The sequence below is a fragment of the Anas platyrhynchos genome, chromosome 3, assembly GCF_047663525.1.
Source record: "Anas platyrhynchos isolate ZD024472 breed Pekin duck chromosome 3, IASCAAS_PekinDuck_T2T, whole genome shotgun sequence".
Taxonomy (NCBI): Eukaryota; Metazoa; Chordata; class Aves; order Anseriformes; family Anatidae; genus Anas; species Anas platyrhynchos.
The window spans coordinates 34,442,919-34,464,881 of NC_092589.1; the positions used below are offsets into that span (position 1 = coordinate 34,442,919).

At 37.0% G+C, this 21,963-nt stretch overlaps 1 protein-coding gene across 11 annotated transcripts in view; it reads left to right on the forward strand.

The window, feature by feature from the left end:
* LTBP1 (latent transforming growth factor beta binding protein 1) overlaps window positions 1-21,963 on the forward strand; it is a 201,462-nt gene that overhangs the window by 36,969 nt on the left and 142,530 nt on the right. For all 11 annotated transcript variants that reach the window (XM_038176452.2, XM_038176455.2, XM_038176453.2 and 8 more), the window contains exon 4: window positions 14,086-14,261. In XM_038176452.2, the coding sequence (XP_038032380.1) occupies window positions 14,086-14,261 (176 nt within the window). The remainder of the gene's footprint in view (window positions 1-14,085; window positions 14,262-21,963) is intronic.

The following is a 21,963-nucleotide window of genomic DNA, read 5'->3' on the forward strand; positions in this document are numbered from 1 at the left end:
AGTCCTCCACTAAACCATATTACTAAGTTCAACATCTAAACGTCTTTTAAAGACCTCCAGGGATGGTGACTCCACCTCTTCCCCGGGCAGCCTCACAACACTCTCAGTAAAGAAGTTCTTCCTAAGATCCAACCTAAAACTCCCCTGGCGCAACTTAAGCCCATTCCCCCTCGTCCTGTCACCAGGCACGTGGGAGAACAGGCCAACCCCCACCTCGCTACAGCCTCCTTTAAGGTACCTGTAGAGAGCAATAAAGTTGCCCATGAGCCTCCTTTTCTCCAGGCTGAACAATCCCAGCTCCCTCAGCCGCTCCTCGTAGGACTTGTTCTCCAGACCCCTCACCAGCTTTGTCGCCCTTCCCTGGACTCACTCGAGCACCTTGATGTCCTTCTTGTAGTGAGGGGCCCAAAACTGAACACAATAAGTTAAGCACAAAGCAGCATTGAAAGAATTGGAGATGAGCAGTACCTGCTCCATCTTTTACTTTTCTTTCAAAAGTAGTACATTAAGCCCTGGGGTTCCGCATTGCTATTCCTTTTCATTATTAAATGGTGTGTAAAGGTAGGTACCCACGCTGGTTGTTGTTGGAGTTTCTAAAAATATCTTTGAGCAGTGAGAACTGCCAAAGGACTCCAAAAGTATTGAGAAATACCAGGCAGCTACAGGAGTGTTTCAGTGCTGGAAACAGGAAGAATGTGTTCTGCATCATCATGATTCAAGGTGGCTAAGTGACCTGGAAACATAACTGTGAATCTGACAACACCTTGTATCCACAACTTTCTGAAATCTTTGTTTTACTAAGGTAAATTGTGATTTGCTTCATGTAGAACCAAAGGACTGCAGAGTTTCTACAGGCTGTTTGGAAGTGGTGCTAGGCACAAGCCTCAGGAAGGTCTGTTTGGCAGGAGTGCCAGTTTCCAAAAGTTCAGTGGAACAAGTTCTTCAGGGCTGCTGAAGATGTGTAATTCACAAACCAGCTGATGCTACAGAATTAGATGTGATTCGTGGCTTTCAACACACGTGTTTTTTTCAGAGTGGTCCTGAGGTGGTACAGATTTATCCTGCTTCTATTTCTACCATGACAAATTATCTCAGCAGATTGTTTGCTGATGTATATTTTCTAGTATGTGTATGAGGTCACTTGATTTGGTTGTGCTTCAATGTATATTAACCAATACAAAAACCAGATCATTTACAGTATTTGTGTAGTTGTTTACAATATTTGTGTAGCTTTTGACAGTAGGTTGTCAGTGTCAGTTGTCTGATTTGAAAATGTGTATGTATCAAGGATGGTTTTTTAGTTGTGTATAACTTTCTTTTAACATTAAAGCAACAACAGTTTGGAATCTTGTTTTTAAATTTCCAAAAATTCTACAATAGGACTCATCCTTCTAAATGGAAATTTTGTGCTTAGATTTTATTTTTAGTTAAGCTAACAAATCCAGATACACCAGATGCTAGTTAAAAATGATACTCAAAACTGGTGAGGTTGTAATTTGAATTGCATTTCTGAATTGCTTCACAACAATTTCCATAAATGTTTGTTTTTTAAATTTATTTTTTTTTCCCCAGGAAATACAAGAGTATAGACAGTATGCCATAACCCCCTTTAAAAAATGTGTTGGGTAGTTTTAAGTATTTTTTTAGTTTAGTTTCACGCTTCTAGATTACAGTGGATCTGTAGCAACTTTTATCGAACTCATACATATACGTATGGATGGTATTGTTTAATTAACGTATTTATTTTTTAATTGTGCATGTAATTCTCTAACTAAATAGTATTTTTTTCTAGATACAGTCTGCTTTTTCTGGTTTGCTGAGCAGTCACTGGGTGTTTAAAGATAATTTAAATTAGTTTAATGTATTTAGGAGTTCAAGCATGTATTTCTTTGAAGTTATTAATGAGGAAAGGGAAAAAGAACTCTAGCAGACATTTCAATACTGAAGCACATAAATTAAAAGAATGTGAAGAGAAACTGCTAAACTGAGCCGCAAGGAAGTAATTTCAAACACCTTATAACCTGCCTTTTTATAGTTTAGACTTGTTGGAATGACAGTATTTAGCTTACATTTAAAAAAAAAAAAAATACTTATGCAATAGAGGAGGAAAAATAGTTTAAGTACCGTGAAATGTGGTTTGCCTTATGCCTCTGTATAAAATAACCTGTAAGTCAAACTTAAGCGCCCCAAAATGTATGCAGAAATAAGGCCTGGGAGCCAAAATTAAGGACTGGGATGGGATTGGAAAGAAGGCATGGACAACAACTGCAGATTTGCAAAAATTCACACTGAAAAATATTTCTTATAACTTGCAGTTCTGGGGAAAGCAAAATTTAAAATGTAGAGAAAATGAAGCAAAGTGAATTTTTGAGGAGAAATCGGAGACATCCTTAAAAACCAGAGGAATGCCTCACAGACTTCAAATTTACCTACTGCAAATAGGAAAACAAGCTATTCCTAGACCTCTGGAATGCAGTCTGGGCTTTTGGTCACAGTATTTTATTTTTTTTAAGTAGGCAAAGTGGTTTGGAATAGGAGATCAAGTTCTTCCAGACACTGTTGGTTCAGCCGTATGTCAGAAATTCTTCATAGCTGCTTTCTTGCAAGCTGAAGGGAACTGTAGCTGGGCTTCTTTTTACAATAAGGAATTAGATCATTTTCACATGCTTTATCCGTGTTGACCATGGGCTGAAGTGAGGGATACAGTGTTAAGTTTGTTTGCATTTCACTGCATTCCAGGGTGACAAATGTGAGTTTCAAGGACTAAAATGAGGAACCAAGAGGAATCTCTACTTCTCATTTGAAGACTGGCTAAAGGCAGCTAAATGTAGCATCTACAGGTTTTAAGTCTAAAGATGCAAAGTTGCGTTTGACAACTAGCAAAGTCCTGGGATGAAATCACAGCCAGCAATGAAGTAAATGAATTTTGCTGTTGACTTTAGTGGAATCAGGATTTTATACGAGTGTCTTGGCAACAGATCATATTAAAACTAGTTTAACTGTTTCATATTCCTTTACATGTGTATAGACCACTGTACAGTGTCAAAACCTTTCACTGTAAAATACTTTGCAACATCGTACTGAGTTGTGATGTAGGTCATTATTTTACAGATACAGAAGTGGAGATGAGAAAAAATGCATACCTGTTCTAACCTTTTTATCCTAGCTTCTCTGTCTCTGGCATAAACTTCATTTCACAGGTAGTGAGATCGCTATTAACTGTCTCATATCTCAATTTTTTCATCACTGATCTCAGCGCACAAGATAAGCTTACCATCTGCCGAATTATTTTAGAAATAAGAACAATGCATGATTATATTGTTAATTGTAACATTCATTGGATTCGTGACCAGTCTAACAGTGAGTCACTGTTCAGTTGAAATCTATGGTCAACTTTAGCCGTATAATTTTTGCTTGAGCCTTTCTCAGAAATATTGCTGTCTTTTGTATTATTTGGTTTTGCTTTCTGAAACAAATTTAACACTGTTCTTGAGCAGTTTTTTGTACTATAAAATTAAGCAAGTATATGAGAAAAAGACAGTCTATATTTAAATATTGTTTTCATTTTTTTTATTGCCGTATAAAATGTAGTGATCTATATACATGCTGAGTTAATGTTGATGTATTAAATTTTTTTCTTCCTTTATTATCTGAAGTTAAAAGACGTATATTGTGCCTTTCCTGGTTCTGGAATGCAGATCCAATAGAAATAGTCTTTAAGTGCTGCTCCTGCTAAACCTTAAAGTAATTAGCGATGTCGGTAAAATCAGCTATATCTGGTCTTCATTATTAAATAAGCTGATAATAGATATTTGGTAGATTTTGATAGATATTGTGGTGGATTTTAATTATTTGGTTTGGTATTTCTAGCAGAAAAATCAGCATGCCTTATTTATACTTCTTAATCTGTTGTCAAAGTCCTTTGTCAAGATTCTTTCTGCAGAGGAATTTTCCAGGTCGTGACAGTGAATAAATCTTTATTAGTTCCTGTAGCTTTAGTCGGATAGCGCTGCTTTGGTTGGTTTAGCTCTGCTAAAGTGACCTTTCTATATCAGGGATCATTTACCAACACAAACATGATTAAAGCTACCTCTTATTTGTTGCTTAAAGACACAATACCATGTAGTATCAAGCACAATTTCCCCAAATGATATTCATCTGAAAATCCATGATAATGAAAACAGTTATACTGCATAACACGCATGCACTTCTACCAACCAAAATTATATGACAATGTCAAGAAATAACTAAAATTCATTAAAAACTTTTGGAAATTGCTGTCATCTTGTCTTGCGTGAGTTTACCACCTTGGTGGCTTCGAAAATATATTTGTGTGATTTTTGTACTCAAACTATTTGTAGATGTCACAAATTTTTGGAAGCTACGTATCCCTAGAGTTAGACTTCCCAGTAAGTATAACTGCTTGCTGTTGTCTCTCCTTTCCCTGGTTCTTACTGCAAATAGAAACATTCCATTTTTGTGATGAGTTTAAACAAAGGATAATCTTTGTTACTCAATTTTGTGGTATAAAAAAAATACACGGTCTGAGTTGTTTATCTAGTTCAGCTAAGAAAGTAGTTGTACATTTTGAAAGTTTAGATGTTAAAAATGTTCTTGGCCTAATATAAACATTACTTTTACCTCCAAAGCTTTTCATCACTTATCTTTTCACCATCACGACATACACTCTTTTTTCCTCCTTCCTCTCCAGACTTCCCAGATGTGGCTAGCAGCATGCTGTTGTTGCATCACTTGACTTGAGGTGGCCACTTTGGAGAACTTGTACAAAGATTTTGATTCTGCTCTTCCCCCTCCTTCCTTCTCCCCGTTGTCGGCCTCTCCGTCTTTAGGATTGCTAAATTCTGTGGCATAATTTAGTAAGAGCAGTCCCTGGGGAACTGCAGGGAGTGTATCCTCTAGCCAGTACAGTCTGTCAGAGCTTCTTGCTGCTGATATAATATGCCAAAAAGAGCTTCTGCTGAGAAATACACATACTGAAGCTGGAGTCTGGATTTAATCTTGAAATTTTCTAAGCTTGCCTGCCATAAAGTACTATGCATTTTTTACTCTTTTTTTTTTCTTGTCAATTTAGAAAGCCTTCAGTAAATGTGGTTCAGATGGTTGTCGCACAATAACATCTCACTGTTCAAACACATAAAGGCAGAGTTTATTCTCATATAATGAGCACATCGCGCTTTCTGGGTATAACACTTGGGAAAAGTCGGTGTCTTACTACATCTGCTAGTAGTTGCATACATCTGAAGTCAATGTGCCTTACAGAGGGATAAAATGCTCTGACTTGCACATTTGTTGGCACATCCTTACAAGAAGAAAATTAAGGGTTATTTACATTGTTTATTATTTAGGAAACTCATTTCCTTAAGCATTGGAATTTGTGTTTTCTGCCATCTTTTCATAATAAAATTCTAGCTGTGCTCATCATCCATTTCTATTTGTTTCGTCCTCAGAAGCAATTGTGATCTGTATCTTGTGATAATTCTTCCCACAAGCTCTGCAGGATGTCAATACGATTCCTTTTTAGTCTTGTTCATTGCATTTTATTTGGAATTAAGGCTTATTTTACATCTTTATCATACCTTCTCTGAGGAATTTTATCTGTAACTGAACAGTCAGAGTCAGGCTTTCCTCTGCATGGGTTCTTCACTGCCTTTGTTTTGACTTTATTGGTATAGATGCCTTAGAAGTCCTTCCTTGTTATTTTCTCCCAACCCTTTATATATAGTAATATTTTGCGTTTTATCTTTTCATTCATTTTTGTACACTGGAAACTTTCACCACACTGATGCTGGAGACTCTTGGTTGGCTGCAGTCAATGTAAGTTTCAGTAAAGCACACGACAAGTTCTCATCGTTTCTGATGACTGTGTTTCTGATTTTCTTGATCACCAGTGCTCAATTTCATCTATAGTCCAGGTACCCAGACTGAGTTCTTCTCTGTCCCTGTTTAATAACTAGTAATTGCCTTGTCTTTTGTGCATTTTTCTATTTGTACACAAGTCTAATTTATAAACAGGTAATAAACTTAAAAAGTATTTTCTTTTCTGACTTCTTCTGAGAATCTGTGTTCTCACCTGTGAGATCATATTTCTGAAATAGTTTCCTTAACATAAGCTGTAGTGACAAAACTTTGATAGCACATCTGTATCTACACAAAATCCTGATGGTAGAGTTACTTGCTCATTGCATCATTTTTTTTCATAACCGTGACTCAAACTATCAGAATCTCAAGGGTAGACAGTTTTTTCTTTATTGGCGTATTTACTTTTTAGTTGTTGCATTCCTATATGACAGACTTCTGCTTAATTCAGACAAGACCATAAGCATATTCTCAGAATCAATTTCTATTGCTTAAATGAATGTTACATATAAGACCAAATTAGATTTGAAGATTTTCTGAAGTACTGTAACAAAACTTCATATACTTCTCAATGACTTATTTAACTGAAATGGGGTGATACCAAACCATGTATGTGGTGGTAGACTTCAAAAGGGCATACCATAATGTATACCCAAGAAAAAAATGTGCATCTGTTCTGTTCCATCTTTTTGCCCATTTTAAGCTTGCAACACTGTTTTATAATTTGGAGTTTCTTACTAGCCTCTTGTAAGATAAGTCTTTTAAGTCTTTTCAAATTTCAAGTAAATTACATCAACCGACTGAGCTCTTTGTCTGCTGTTTTGTTTAATATGCTAAAGAATTTGAGTAGATTAGCGATGCATGGTTTTTCTTTGCAGCAGCTGTGCTCATTTGCCTTTATCATGTAACATCCATCGTGGGAGTTTGCATTTGTATTTTTAATTGTCGTTTCAGCATACTTTTCTAATATTGAAGTCTATCTGATGGGTGGGTAGATTAGAAATTGTCACTAATTAATGCGTCTTTCTCAGTAAATTTTTTTTATTATCTATAATGTCAGCATAACATTCAATAACGTGCCACTAGCACTATGATAAAAGCAATTTTCCAATAGAAAATGAAATGTGGATCAGGAAAAAGAGATCATATATTCATTTAAATTAAGATTGTGTATTGAACTTGCAGCAAAGAAGCTCTCGATCTGCTTAAGTAGGTTTGCCATTAACTACTGAATTTCATATTAAATCACTATTGCAACATAGCATTGAAGGTTACATTTTTTAATGCAGGTATTTGTGCAAATGCAAATCAATACAAATCTTTTAAAATCTCAATTAATAATGAGCTTGATACCCTCCCCGATTAAAAAAAAAAATAATAAAATAAAATAAAAATTAGCGCCCTGGGGGAAATAAGTAAACAAATCAGCCAGAACAAGTCAGCAAGACACCTAGGTGGTGTTTTTTTCCTTTTTTTTGTCTCCTTGGATTTTGCTGGTAAGAGATGCCTGGCAGGATGAATATATATGTATGGCTGAGAACCTGTATAAAATCATTTGGATATTGAATTAATTCATACGGAATCATGAAGAGTTTCATTGGTTAAATGTTCATGAATGTATGCATAAGATGAGTCAGTTGTAGCTTCTAGTTTACCATTTTGGTACATGAAGAGTGAAGTTAACAAATTGTTAGTGTGAGACCATGTACTTACATCTATTTCTTGTTTATTTTTGTATCATAACTGATTTTTCTGAACTTCGCACGTAGTTACCTCATGCATTGGTTTCCTTTGAGGATAGTTAATACTCTGTGAAGATTTTGTAGATTTTCTAGAGTTGTATCTTGATGACACTTTGGGAAGAAGGTAGACCAAACTTCCTGTGCTCGTTCTGATGAAAAAATCTAGTAGGCAAACTTTTTTTTTCTCCAATGATAAAATTAACATCTATATAATTTAATGCCTTTTCAGGATGATTGTTCTCCAAGTTTAATATTTACTTTTATTATATGAGAACCGTTATCTGCTGTTGCATAACCTGTTTGCAAGAACAGTAGCTTCCATTGTGTTGTGTGAATATGCATGATTATTTTGTATATGAATATTCAACCAACATTTATTTTGCTTTAAGCCCTTTTTCTGATTTTTGACACTTGGGAAACAAATCATTGCTTATGATTCTGGAAAACTCGGTACGCTACCTCTGTTTAGAAACATGGAGGAATGTTTGTAAATCTACATGTTTCTGTTTATCATGTGTGCAGAAGATGTAATGGATTGATGAAGTCATAATTTCCTAGCTTAGTTTGGAAACAGTTCATAGAGCTTTCGTTTGGCTATTACACTAGTTCATGCTAACAAAAGGTTCTAACCTACGAGCAATTCAGGTGAGTCTCCAAATACAGAGATAGCTTTATTAGTCAACACTTAAGAGTAGGTAATCCCTGAAAGAGTCTTCAACAAGGATTTGACTGCTGAAGTTATGTTTAACTAAGTTGAGCAAAGCTTGTAGTTATGGATGAAAATTCATGTTTTACAATATTTGTGTGGGAATTTTAAAGTAATTGTGATTCCATGCTTACCTCTCTTTAAATCTTGGTGTAGATGAAGTGTCTTTATTAATCTGCAGTAAAATTTGTAGTATCGTGGTCAAGTAAAATCTAGTATGTGATGTAAATAACACCTTAGCATATTTAGTCAAGGGGGGGAGCATCCAACCAACCAGAAACTAAATAACTTGAAGGTGTTGTTTGAAAACTAGTTAGTCATCTCCAAACAATGATCTCTGCAAATTTTAGCCTGGGGAGAATTTTATTACAAAGACATAAAGCTAAGGCAAGTTTATAATGAATATGCAAATTTAACCCAAGTTATTCTTGGACACATAGTTTTCAGTGACAGCTTTTCAATGCTCAACCTATATTTTATCGACAAGATTTTGATTATACATTAAAAACAAATTTTTATACATAAAATCAACTTTTGCAGAATCTTTGAGATGGTGAGAAGAAAAAAAAAGCTTGAACACTTCCTCTCTTTCATCTTTTGTGACTGGTAGTACATTGTGAAGTAGGCCACGCTTGATTAATGTTGGGTATGATAATGTAAAGGGCTTTGAAGAAATCCCATATGTTCATCATCAACTGAGAAGTTAAACATTTTCTTGTATCTTAAAAAAAAAAAAAAAAAAAAGAAAATCAGACAAGAAACCTAAGGAGGAAACAGCTGGCAAAGGTCAGGCTGAACTAGCAACTGAATTTTAATAATTTACGGGGCAGGGGGGATGTTGTTTTATTTTCATGCCTTTTAAACTGTCCTGCATATTTTCTTTATTATCTCATAATTTTAGAAAAATGCTAGGTTTTCTTCTCCATTTGGCTGTTCATTCTGAATTTGAGAGGAGGTAGAGAAGAAGCAATTTCTAGGTTTGTATAAAAACAGCATGCTAGCAATTCAGATTTTTTTTTTTTTAAACATTGCTAGCTAGGAGCCAAGAAGGGAGCATCAGACTTACAGTAAATAAAATGAAGAAAGCAGCCTGAGACAGGCTTGTCTTATTTAGTCTAGACAGTACTTTTCATGCCAAACGTTGCTGGTCTCATTTCTGCTTGCCAGAGTTACTCTGATACATAGCATTCCTGGTCTGCTTGTATCAAGCAAGAGAGCTCTCTTTTTGTATGATGGCTAGTTGTAAAAGTTTGTTCTCCTTCTCCAGTTCTGTTATTAGTGTCTGTAATTTTGTTTGTTGAAAATGTGATTAGACATTTATCTGCCTCTTGTATACTTCAGCTATGGAAAGTTTTTGTTGAGTTTGTTGAAGTTAAAGTCAGTTTGGACTATCAAATTACAGACTGCTGGATAATTTAGTGACGTAAGCCTATGTAATACAAAAAGCTTGTTTAGTTTTGGCTGTTTTATGCAAAATACAAAGATTGGAGCTAACCATTGCATCTTTTTAATCTGTGTGACAGAGGGAATATTAGTACTACTTCGATATTTTGTATTGCAACGACCAGGGGCTCAACTCAGTTGTGTAGTATTCAAGTGTGCAGTAAGCAACATGGTAAAGCTGTGAAGCATTAAAATACATTTGCTTGTGGTGGTGTTTGTTGTTAATAGATGAGAGCTATTTCTCACTTAACGTTAAGTGTAGTAGCTGTAAGTCGATGAGTATGCCTTTCATTTCTCTGTTTTAAATTATGAAAGTCTAATGGGGAGTGTCTGTGACCTACTTTGAATATCCTCTTGTTGGTTGTAGCAATGTAGAACCACCTATTCCTGGTGGCCTTGAACCTGGAGTAGTTGTAAAGAAATCCTTCTATTGTGTTACTTTTTCTTTAATTTGGGGTATTCAAACAATGGCACAGTCAGTGCCTGGCATTCCTACTTGCTGAGCATAGCAGCAGGCTTGGATTTTGCTTTGGACCAGGGGTTCCTGCTGCAGCAGATGAGCATGGATATGGTGCCTGGGCCCCCACGCAAAGACAGGACCCCTGTGAGGGGCCCAGGCCGAGCTCCAGAATTTGTCAGAGGCTACCCATTGGGAAAGGGGAAGAAGCATTTGTACTTGAGGCTGGGAGGAGGGTTATTTGGCAAGCTGGCACCAACAGTCATGGCACCAAATGCTTCTTCAGAGTGTTGTAGTAGAGCTGCCGAGATCTTTTCTGTAATAGGTGTTGGGGTGATGTTTGTTACCAAACTAGGCCTGAAATGTTTCCTTGTGGCATCTTACATTTGTATTAATCTTTTTCAGTGTTAACATTACTTGCCTTCTCTCTGAACCAACAAATCTCTCCTCTGTCTTCTGAGGTTAGAGTTAGAAGGGATAGTTCTGAAGACTTCTTTTACAGGGTGTGTGTGTATATATACACACACACACACACACACACACACATATATATACACACACACAAGGAACAAAATTCTCTCACTGTGTTACTGAGCCCACCAGAAATCATACTGTCTTACTTAGAAGTTCTGCAACACTGAAGGATCCCCTCTGTGCTGGTCTAAGAAGAAAACTGGGTTGGCCACTAGCGTCTGTACCCAAGCCATTAATACCAGAGCTATGTGCTTGCTCTCATATGGCTCCCATGATGTAGTTGAAAAATAGTGTCCTTGATTCTAGGGGAAGATGCAGCATCACAGTTAGCTATGCAATGTCCTTTTCGTTATAAACTAACATCTTTAGGAACTAGGTCATGTTGTGAAGAATTTGAATATCAAAAGAGCAGTCAGAACAGAGGGATCTCATATATACTTTGATGTTTGACCCCATCAATCTTCTACTGGAATTGCACTCAAGCAAAACTAGTTGAGCTGGTCAGATGGCTGGCAAAAACATGCTGCCAGTTAGCTTGAATCTATACTAATAGCAGATACCTAAGACTGAGCTGTTTTTAAACATGTGGAGTACTTTTATTCATACCTAAAGTCAAGATCCTTGGTAGCTATACACCAAGAAGATCAAAATTGATAGAAAACGTTCAAGAGTCTAGACAACCCTTAACTTAGGTGCAAACTTGGCTTCATCTTCTGCTTTTCAGTTTTATGCTGCAAACTGTTGTAAGCATGCACCTTAATATATGAGTAGGGGATCTACTCCTTGCTGAAACTAAGAGTACCAACTCACACATGAGACAAAGGCATTTCCTTTAAAGAACAAGAATTTCTATAGCAGGGATTACAGCTTTCCAATGTACTTCCAAGTAAACTACTCTTTTGCAGAGCAAAGCATACTCTTCTACTGCCTTAGTATTAATTAGTTAATAATTAATATAAAATATACCAAGGAAGAAAATTGCAGTACCTGAGAAGGAAGGAGGAGGCAACATTTTTAGATTCTGACAGTAGATCTTAGCCTCCAGTCTGTGGCATTCCCTTGGTATGGTGCATGGGCTCTTTTTTTTTTACTTCAAGTGTCACGATGGACTCTGTAGGTTGATAGGATTGGGCTACAGTGTGGCTGTGTATGTGATAAAAAGAGATTTTTTTATGTTATAGCCTTAACAGAAGACAGGCATTCAAACGGCAATGTCTGTGTACAATCAAGCAAGGAACACCATAAAATGTAAAACACATATAAGTAACTTTTAACAGGTTGCTGTAATGTAGACTTGTAGTATGTCGACTTCTGCTGTCAAGGGGTGCTTACACATCCCATCAGAAAGATTCAGCATAAGCCCTCTTATGTCTGGGTACAGAAAAGGATGTCCTTATACGCAGGCCTCAAACTAGATCTGTAGAGAAACCAGGTTGTGCAGGAAGGATTGTAGTGACTCTTCAAGGAAATTCAAGTCATTAGGTAAACAGTATTGAAGGTGTTGTCTTCAGCTTTCTCTCCAGCTGAGGTGTTCTTGATGAGAGTGTCAGCTTGTTTTGAGTTCTGAGCCTGACCTCCAACATCGCTGATGCCTCTCTTTGATCTGGTATGTAGGAGGCCTAAAGACAACACTGAAGGTATTCTGTCTTAATTTGGGAATGGACTTTTACTGAACATAATGAGACTGTGTAAGTACTGTATTAGAAAATTTTGGTTTGGAGATAGTCTGATTTTATGTTTCTGTTGCATGTGAGAGTCAGAATTTCTGTACTAACAACTGCACTTTTCTAAAACTGATCCAACTTAAGAGTCTGTGTAGGACAAAACCCTATTGTCTGTCCTAACCACAAATCCACTGGTTACAGCAGTTACTAAGCATCCTCAAATAACATAACTAAGGAATCAGGCTTTGCTTTGGAGATAGAGTCTGGCTCCAGCTCCAAATGTAGGAAAACAATACTGTAGTCATCTGTCTTCTTGCTCAGCTGAAACTTTTTCAGTCTCATCACTGTGGGGAAGTGCTGCCCAGCATCTTCTATGATTTAGGGCCCATGCCTTATTCTGAGGACAGCTATTTGCCCTACAGAGCTCTGACTTTTTGAGGGATCTCTGTTAAAAAGGCCTATAATTTTCCCATATTTCCACTTCTGCTGACCAAACATACTACAGACCCTCAGTGGAGAAGAGCATGAGGGATCACAGCATCCAACTCCTTGTGCCTTCAGTGCAGCAAAGGACAGTGTAATCCTAAATAGCCACTGCTACTAGGTTAGTGATTGATAATATTATCTTGAGGAACACGTATCTCTGCAGTGTGATCTACACTAGCTACAACTTCTTGATGACTTGCTCTTACTAGATTTGTTAATTGAAGACCTGTTATGACTACTTGCTCAGCAGTGGCACCATGCAACTCAAACTAGCTTGCAGTTTCATTGCCTGTGACTACCAATTACATAATTTGCTCCCTTGCTTTTTCATGGTTGGGTGGTACTGTGAGGGTGGGAAAGACAGCTTTTAGGTTAGAAAAGAAATGGTTCCTACTTCTGGTAGTATATAGGTAAATAATATTGGTTTAGGGGAGTAGGAGGGAGGAATTCCTGCTGAAAGTTGGCAAGGTCTTGTACAGTGAGAAGCTAAGAACAAAAGTAAGGAACTGCTAATGTATATGAGAGAATCAGTGAGCTTGAAGGAATAATCTTGTTTGACAAGAAGTGGAAATAATTTTGCTGTGAAGGGAAGTCATGGTTGTAGGACATCTGTCAGAGATATTCAATAGTGTAGGCAAGGAGAGAGTGGATGGGGAAGTAAAGTGGAGCTGGGAAACAGGGATGGACCTTCTGATGAGATGAGGGAAAAGACTGAAGTAGGGGAGGAGTAGCAGTGTTCTTATGGCTAGTGGGGTTAGGTGGGGAATGGAACAAGGTTTCTGGGAACAGCGGGAAAGTCAGCTGGGCATAGGTTTTAACTTCTGTACTTAGTGTAAAATAACATTTGTAGGAAATGGGATTAAATGCATTGCTGCTTTTCTGTTCAGTCTGGAAAGCTATGTGTCTAACAAAGCTGAGCTCCAACTCATGATTTTTGAAGAAGGCTTTTTCCCATTCTTCCCTGTTTTCTGAGCTGGTACTTCTTATCAGAAAAGAGTTGATGTAATCCCTGTAGTCTCTATTGGGTTGTTAAGTATTTGTTAGCTGACACAACAATGAGAATGCTAAATGCATGGAAAATCACATGCTTAATCTGAAACTAGTAAACTTCCCAAATCATCTTTTGAGAACTTGGAGTACAAGTGAATGTCTTTATTTTTTTTTTACCATTTTTTTTAAAGTCTAATTTATTAATTCTTACATCATTCTGTCTCTTCTGTTTTTTTCCTAAAACAGGATGATACCCCTTTCATCGCAGACGTTGATGATGAATCTTCATCATGGCCAAACACAGGAATATGTGATCAAACCCAAATATTATCCAGTAAAAAAAGTGATTTCAGGAGAGCAATCCACTGAGGGCTCATTACCACTGAGACTGGGCCAGGATCAACTTGCATCACCTTTCCAATGTGAGTACAACCGCAGAAAGCATACTGCAAGCTTTTTTTTTTCTTTTTTTTTTTTAAGATCTTGAAAACTTCTGTTCAACTGAATTGCAGTAACACTTAAAAAAAAAAGTCTAAATAATTAAACAATATAATTCTCAGATTAGCAAATACGCTAACATTCTGTATCCTGTTGAGACGCAAAACAGATTTCCTGTATGGGAAAAAAAAAAAAGGCAACCTGATTCACTGCTGGACTGTCATAAAGCTATTTCTAGATGATAGCTTTTCCTTCAGATAAAAGATGCTTTGTGAACACACTTTGTTGACGCTTGTTGAAGTAGGCATAGCTGAGAGTGTATTCAGCTTAAGGTGACAGCTTCCCTTACTTCAATATGATGGATACCCTTCTAGGAAAGCTAGAGTCCAAGACTGTGGTCTTACTGGCGACTATTTTTCTCTATATTTAATTTATTATGTGTTTATTAACTTCTGCACAGTATGGAGGTTGCACTAGCATTTCTGCTTCATATTTATTAAAAAAAGGATTGTGAAGGTGCCCAGCTTGTGGCCTTGGCTCATGCTCCATTGTATGGGAAGCTTGAGGACAAGTTTTGGCTTAAAAGATGAAGAGCTTGATGAATTATGGTTTAGGTATTACAGAGCGTCTGCTGGCTTGATTTGGAGAAAAGTTCCTGCACTAAAATAATGGACTGATTAAGATGGAGAGCTAAGGTACTCACAATCTCCTGACAGACTTCTGCTACAGCACAGAATCCTTGTGCTCTACTGAAGGTTTAGGGAAGAGGGTTTTCTTTTAAATCCATAAATACAGTTTCATTTTCTGTGTTTGGATCTACGTATTGCCCATCTTTATGGTCTGTCCATTTATACTTAAATGTAACCCACTGCTTGCTTTTCTTAAACAGTAAAAGCATTGATGGGTAAGAAGAATCTTGGCCCTAATGGGAAGAACAGTGGGCAGCCTTGGGCCTTTAGATTAACCTTTTCAGAGCATTGAAGTATCGTGCTTGCAAAGCCTGACATCCTTTTTTCGGAACCTTTAGAGAGATGCCAACAGCTTTAGAGAGATGAATTGTCAACATCAACCAGTAGTCCCCTTTGTCAAGAAGGTGCCATTGCTTTTCTTCCAGCCAGCTGTAATTTTCCAAATAAGATATTAGTGGCCACTAGTATTGGATTGCGTCCTATTCTGACTCTTGCTAGCCAGTGAACATATAAATTCCAGGCTGCGTAGTTCTCCAAGTACTTGGAGTGACTGCTGCTGGTTGGACTCTGGTCAAAAAAAAAAGTCTTGCTTTTGCACTTGTCCTTTTAGGCTGTTTGACTGAGTCAATCTATCTTAGATATAGTCAGTGTTACTTGCAAGTAGCAAACTGCCTCTAAATAGAAAATGAGTTGTGTGAGGCTTATTTTTTATGATAAAATAAGGCAATAACTATGTGCAGCTATATGACGAAGGAGCCAGTCAGGAGCTTCTAGCTTATTGGACCTCCTCTGTTAATTTGAGTACTCAGAGGGACATGACTGGGAGAAGGACAGCTAGGAGCCAAAGTTGGTGACTGCAACTTCTGACAAAATGGCTTAGGTATCTGCTAGTACAGAGAGCAGTTTGAGATGTGTTAGAATTTATGCCTGTATTTCCTTTTTTTTAGGGAAGAGATGAAATAGCCAGATAACCACTCTTGAGTGGTATCACCTCTTAATTGATATCTATAAATTAAATAGGGTGAAAAACAAGTGATTTGGTTATTTTTCACTATTTCTAAGCATTTTATTTTGAAATATTAACAGTGACATCTGCTCAAAGTGCACTCCGTAGAACATATCTATTTTTTCTATCTAGCTTCAGTCGATGTTGATTTTTCTGGACCTCTGCAGATGATTTTAATTGTGTGACCTGAAATAGACTTGAAACAGGAACAAGTGTGTCAGTCCTGAAATGCCTTTAGAGATTGGTGTGTTCTGGTAGAGGGGGATGAAGTGTAGGCTAATGGTGCTTTGGAGGCAAAACTGCCAAATGTGAGCCAGGTGCTTCTGGGCATCTTCTGATTTCACAGACTGGCAGTCGTGTTTGGATTACCTGTGACAGTGTTGCCAGACGACCACCATTTGGAGATACTTTAGAGAAAGCATTAAAAATTAGTTGTGTTTAAGTATTTTTCAATTCAAATTCATTGAGGTTTCTCCTGGAACATTTACTTTGCTGTATTTCAACAATTTCATTTTTCTGATGTGCGATATAGACTTAAAAAAGACAGCAGAATGGGCTGTTCTTTGTGTCATTTAAACTGAATTCTACTGTAGAATTATACATCCTATCAATGGAGCTTGAAAATTCAGTAAGCCATCAGAGTTGCAATAAGTCGAATATGATAAATCAGCCATAAATATATTATAACTTTAAAACACTTTGTCTTTAGATCTGAAATACAGATATGACCTATAATTTGCCTGAACATTTGAAACCTTAGGGTTAAAAGTCCTCTATGATTCCAACAAGAACAATGACATCAGCACAGAAACTTTAGATGTAAATTCTGTTTGCAGCCTTGTAGTCTATAAACCAACAGGAAGATGATACTTTTAGTAAATCAGGTACATCTACTTCAGATGCTTTTAAAGGCACTGTTAAATAATAACCACTGGTCAACCTGAGCTGAGCATGGATCATATAAATATTAGTGCTGGTCTCCCTAGCTTTATAAATGTAGTTAAAAAGATCAGTTAAAGAAATTGTGTTGTTTCTAACAGTCTAAAGTGTATAAATATATGATTATAAGCAAATTCTAAACAAAATGAGAAATTTCTGAAATTCCTCTCAATACCGTTGTGAGAACTGCTTATTAGACTAGTAAGACAGAAGGCCACTCACAGCTTCACTATGTCCACTTCTGGTGTTAAATAATTTTGTAATGTTCTTTCCCAGGAAAGTTATGTTACATACCTTTCTCTTAAATTTGAATATTTTATTATTGTCAAGTTCCTATTATTTAAGAGTGTGAATAAAAATAAGGTAAGTATCTTGGGAATACAGTGTTAGGTTTTCACTCACTGTTGAGTTATTCTTCATTTGAAATCCTTTTTTAAAACTTATTTTAATACAAGGTGAGGTAGAATTAGACAGTTGAGGAAGGCTGTTGAGAATTTGAAAAACACTGCCTATTACTACTTATGGAAGAAATCTGTGTTTTGAACTGTTCGTTCCAAATAGACAATACACATTTTTTCTACTTTGGGAATATGAACAGTGACAAAGCCAAATTTGATTCTTTTTTAATGTGTTTTGAAAAGTACAGTGAGCCTGTATGGGGGAGATTTTCAACTTAGGTGTAAACTTAGATGTTTATAAAGGGTTGTGTCTGGGGAGCTTCTGCTTCTCTTAGGGTATCAAAAAAAAAACAAAAAACTGTCAGAATAGTATTAAGCCACCTATATATGTATTTTCCTTCTGCTAAAATTAGTTCATGTTTTCTGGGTAAGGTTGGTGCATGTAGATATTCCTGCTCTGAAGAAGACTGAGGAATAACCATGGGTTGTATGGGATTCAGCAAAGGATTTTGAAAGAGCTATATGATGTGATTGCAAAGCCATTGTCGACCACTCCTGAGAAGTCCTGTCAATGAGGCTCCAGGGCCAGGTTAGGAGGAGTATGGGAGATCAAGGAGAGCTATAACGCAGCTCTATGTTGCAGTAGAGTACTCTAAAATGTCTTGGGCTTCACAGTTCAAGAGGGTTGTGAACGATATGCTTTGTTTTCCAGCTTGAGATAGTTTTGTAGAGGCATTGCACATCTTGCCCTTTCTTCTGGAAGAAGCGGAATTTCTAATTCTGAAATCACTTGCCTGGTGTTGCTGGAGTTAGTGTTGCTTTCATGTAGGTATTGCACACTTCTGCAAGCCCCCACAGGGCTCCAATTCCGCACATGTAAAATTATGATGCCACCATGATGATCCCTACATTACAGGCATGTTGTGAAAATATATCAGCACCTGAGGTGATCAGAAATTACACTAAAAACAGAACTTGAGAGGAAGTATAAGGCATACCTTACCCACAACTAGAACTGCATTCTGTGAAGTAAATAAAACATGTTTATATAACAAAGTTATTCCGAGAATAAATATGTATTTAAGAAGGAAAATGATTCTAATCTGTCCTGTTTATTCAGGAAGATGGGAAATGCCTGTGAATTTTGCAATCTTTGGATGTTAATTTTACATGGTTAAATATGGTCAAAGATTTTTCTTTTTAGCTAGATGCAGTTTTTCTTGGTCTTCACTAAAACTTTTTATACAGTAAGGAGACGTGTCAGTGCAAGAAAAAATAAAGAATGATTTTAGGTAAGAAAATTAAAAAGTCTGGAATTTAAGTAGCATGGCTTACATAATGTTTAGAGAGTACAGAATTGTGCTTCCTACTTTGACTTAATTGTGTGTGTGTTCTGGCTTGAAATTGGTGAGTCTGCATGTATGGATACCAGAATTTCAACAGTCTGCCTGTGATTCTGTGGGCAGCACCTAGGTTTTTGTGTAAAGACGAAGCAGAAACAATCACATTGCCCAGAGAAGCTGTGGATGTCCCATCCCTGGAGGTGTTCAAGACCAGGTTGGACAACAAGGCCCTGGGCCTTGTGTGTGACAACCCTGCCAATGGGAGTAGGGTTAGAGCTAGATCATCTTTAAGGTCCCTTCCAACCCAAGCCTTTTTATGATTTTGTCATATTAAAGTCATGTATCTGTTCTTAACTACTTTTGCATTGTTTTGCCTCCAATTTTACGTAACTTCAAATACATTCATAGAGATTATATACGATTAATGGGGAAGAAAATGTTCCACCTCTTAAAATTGTGGGGAGTAGTTGTTTACAATTTTGGCATAACAATAGCTTTTCTATTATTGGAAGCATATCACACTGATAACTTACAGAAGCTCTTTTTAAGCTTATACAGAATTTTCCCATGCTGGTTTCACTGATGACTTCATAAGCTGATTTTACAAAAACAGGTGTTGCTTTGAGATTTGAGTTTACACTATTTTTATGAAATTGTACCATTCTGACTTCGCTATGAGACACTTACATCATAATAACACTATTTCCCCATCAATAAGTAAGGGTAAACAGCTGTAAAATACATAAATGTTTTACTGCTAAAGAAGTGGATTCAGAGATATGACGTGCCATGTAAATGCATCTGTGTGATCAGATGTTCAACCATGGTTCAGTATATGTTGCTTTAGGGGAGAAGCACCATCAGTTCTTTAGAGGATCAGATTTTCTTTCCATCCTTCTTGGTATTTGTTTGTGGTACAGCTCTACATAAACTACAAAATTCTCTCAGTGGCTTGTTTTAACTAGAGCATTGCATTTTCTGAAACTTCTGCCTACACATGTCTGTGTATATTAGGATTGAACTCTGGTAACTTTCCCTAAATGGAGGTTTTGAGAAAGTGGAAGGTAAGGGAGGAATGTTATGGCTATGCTGTGATTAAACAAGGTATAGCCAGCAGCATGAGGTGGGTAGAAAGAGAATAAACAGAAGACTAATAGGCAGAAGAGAAATATTTCAGTAACTGAAGAATCACAACACAGCCTATTTGAAGGGACTGTGGAATTAAATTCACTCCGGTTACTCATGGGAACTGACATTTGCGTGTGTTGCTCCTGAGGTTGTACATAATCAAATACAAATAAGGGGATGGGAATACAAATAGGGGAACGGGGTGCTGTTTAAATGTCAGGGACTTTTTTTTTTCCTCACATGCAAAGCGTTTTCATATGTGTGCAGAGCATCTGCTCCCCTTCAAGAGGCTGGGGGGGATTTTTCAGGGACATTTAAAAATGTTTAAGCAAAATTTTGGTGCAGTCAGCATCAGGGTCAAACAACAGTGTGGCTTTTTTGATGATAAAAGCCATGCAATCTCAGTAAAGCAGAGTTTTCCTCTCTCCTATTTAAGAACATTAGCCATACTGCTATTTGAAGGCATAGCAATTCACAACAGCCTTTTAAAGTTTGTATTTGATTCCAGTGGGACTTGGAAACAAGAGGCTGAACTCCAAATATAAATTAAGTGCTTTAGCTGGGTTGACACTAATGCAGTTACCTCTGTAGACTCCAGCAGCACGTTTACTTTGCTTTTGCTTCATAAAGTAAGGTGACAAATCCTGGGAAAAAATAAATTTAACCAATAACGTAGTTTATTTAGCATTTATAAAGAACTATGAAGTTCTTTTGAAATCCTTGGAAATAAAATAAATATATAAATGTAAACTACTTCTTGAAATGTACTAGAGCTGCAGCCGTTTTAACAATACTCTTTTGTGTGTGTCCATACAGGGTGCATGATTGAGGAGGCCAGTAAATCAGCATCCCCCCCTCCAAAAAAAAAAAAAAAAAGTACTGTATTTTTCTGTTTGGACTCAAAAGTTTTTATGGCTCTGAGCTCACCAATAACTGAATGTCTGCGTGACAGGCAAAGGCTGCTGGTCCTTTTACAGGAATTAATTTAAATGTTACATTCACCCCCCAAAAATGGATGGACATTTATCTATGCTCTGAAATATGGAGGCCAAGACTGATAAACAGCAGTGTGGGGAAAAATGTTGGAAAAGCAGATTGGTGATCTGGCAAACTGAATTAAAATCAGTTCAAAATGTGTTATAGCTGGGGAAAAACACAGACTGAGACAAATGCTTCTCAACTGCTGTGATGAAAGAGAATTGGCTCCAAATCCAAAGATTTCTCAAGAAGAAAGACAGAAGAGACTTTCCAGAAAATTCTGTAGGGGAAAACCTCTATGACGTGTTTCAAAATTGTAACTTAGCTGGGTAATATAGACAGGTTGAACCCACACAATTAAACATTAAAAGTCCCTTAACCAGGCTAACACCAGAGTTGTTGTGATACCACTTGGATACGAAGAATTAGTTCTGACTGTTTTAAGTAGCTAAGTCTGGTTTTACTCACAGGAGATGTGAAAGTGCTCTTGTCTGATGTCAGTGCTGTCGCCCACGCCAGAAAGAATGAACAAACCTAGACAAAAAAGTACTGTAAGAAGGCCCTTTCGCATGCAGTGAGATTTCTGAATCAGTGACATCCTTATTTCTGTGAACATATTTTTGCCCCTTCTGAAAATTTAAAGAAGAAAAATCTTGGCTTCATGCAGTGCTGAGAGATGACTTTTAATGGTGATTCAGCATGCAGAGAGGGTTGTGTTCATTTATAACTTAATTCCATGACGTTATGTCCTTTATCACTGTTTACAGTTTGTTGACTTCCTTAGTGCTTTTCTGCTGCTTCCCTTCAGGAAACTGGATGTTAAATGAATATACTTAGTGAGGCAATATTCATTTAATTTTTATTTTCTATTCTTCCTGGAAATGGTAAGTGTGTTACCATTTCAGAGTGTTACACCTAACATTTGGTTTCTTATGTAAATGAGTCACGTACCGTGGGAAGGGGAAATTGTATGTCCATCTCAAGAATTTAATGTTTTTCAACTGAAGACTTGTAATTCTATTATAGGACAGGGTAAAGTCTGCTGTCTTGATTTTAGAAAGATCTTAGGTAATATCCTTACATGAAATGCATAATTTCTTCTGAAGGGGATTGGGTGGTTGAGACTTCTTTAAAAAGTCCTCTTGATAAGGCAACCAGTTGTTTTATTTCTGAAATTCTGAAGTGTCAATGACAATAATGTGTGC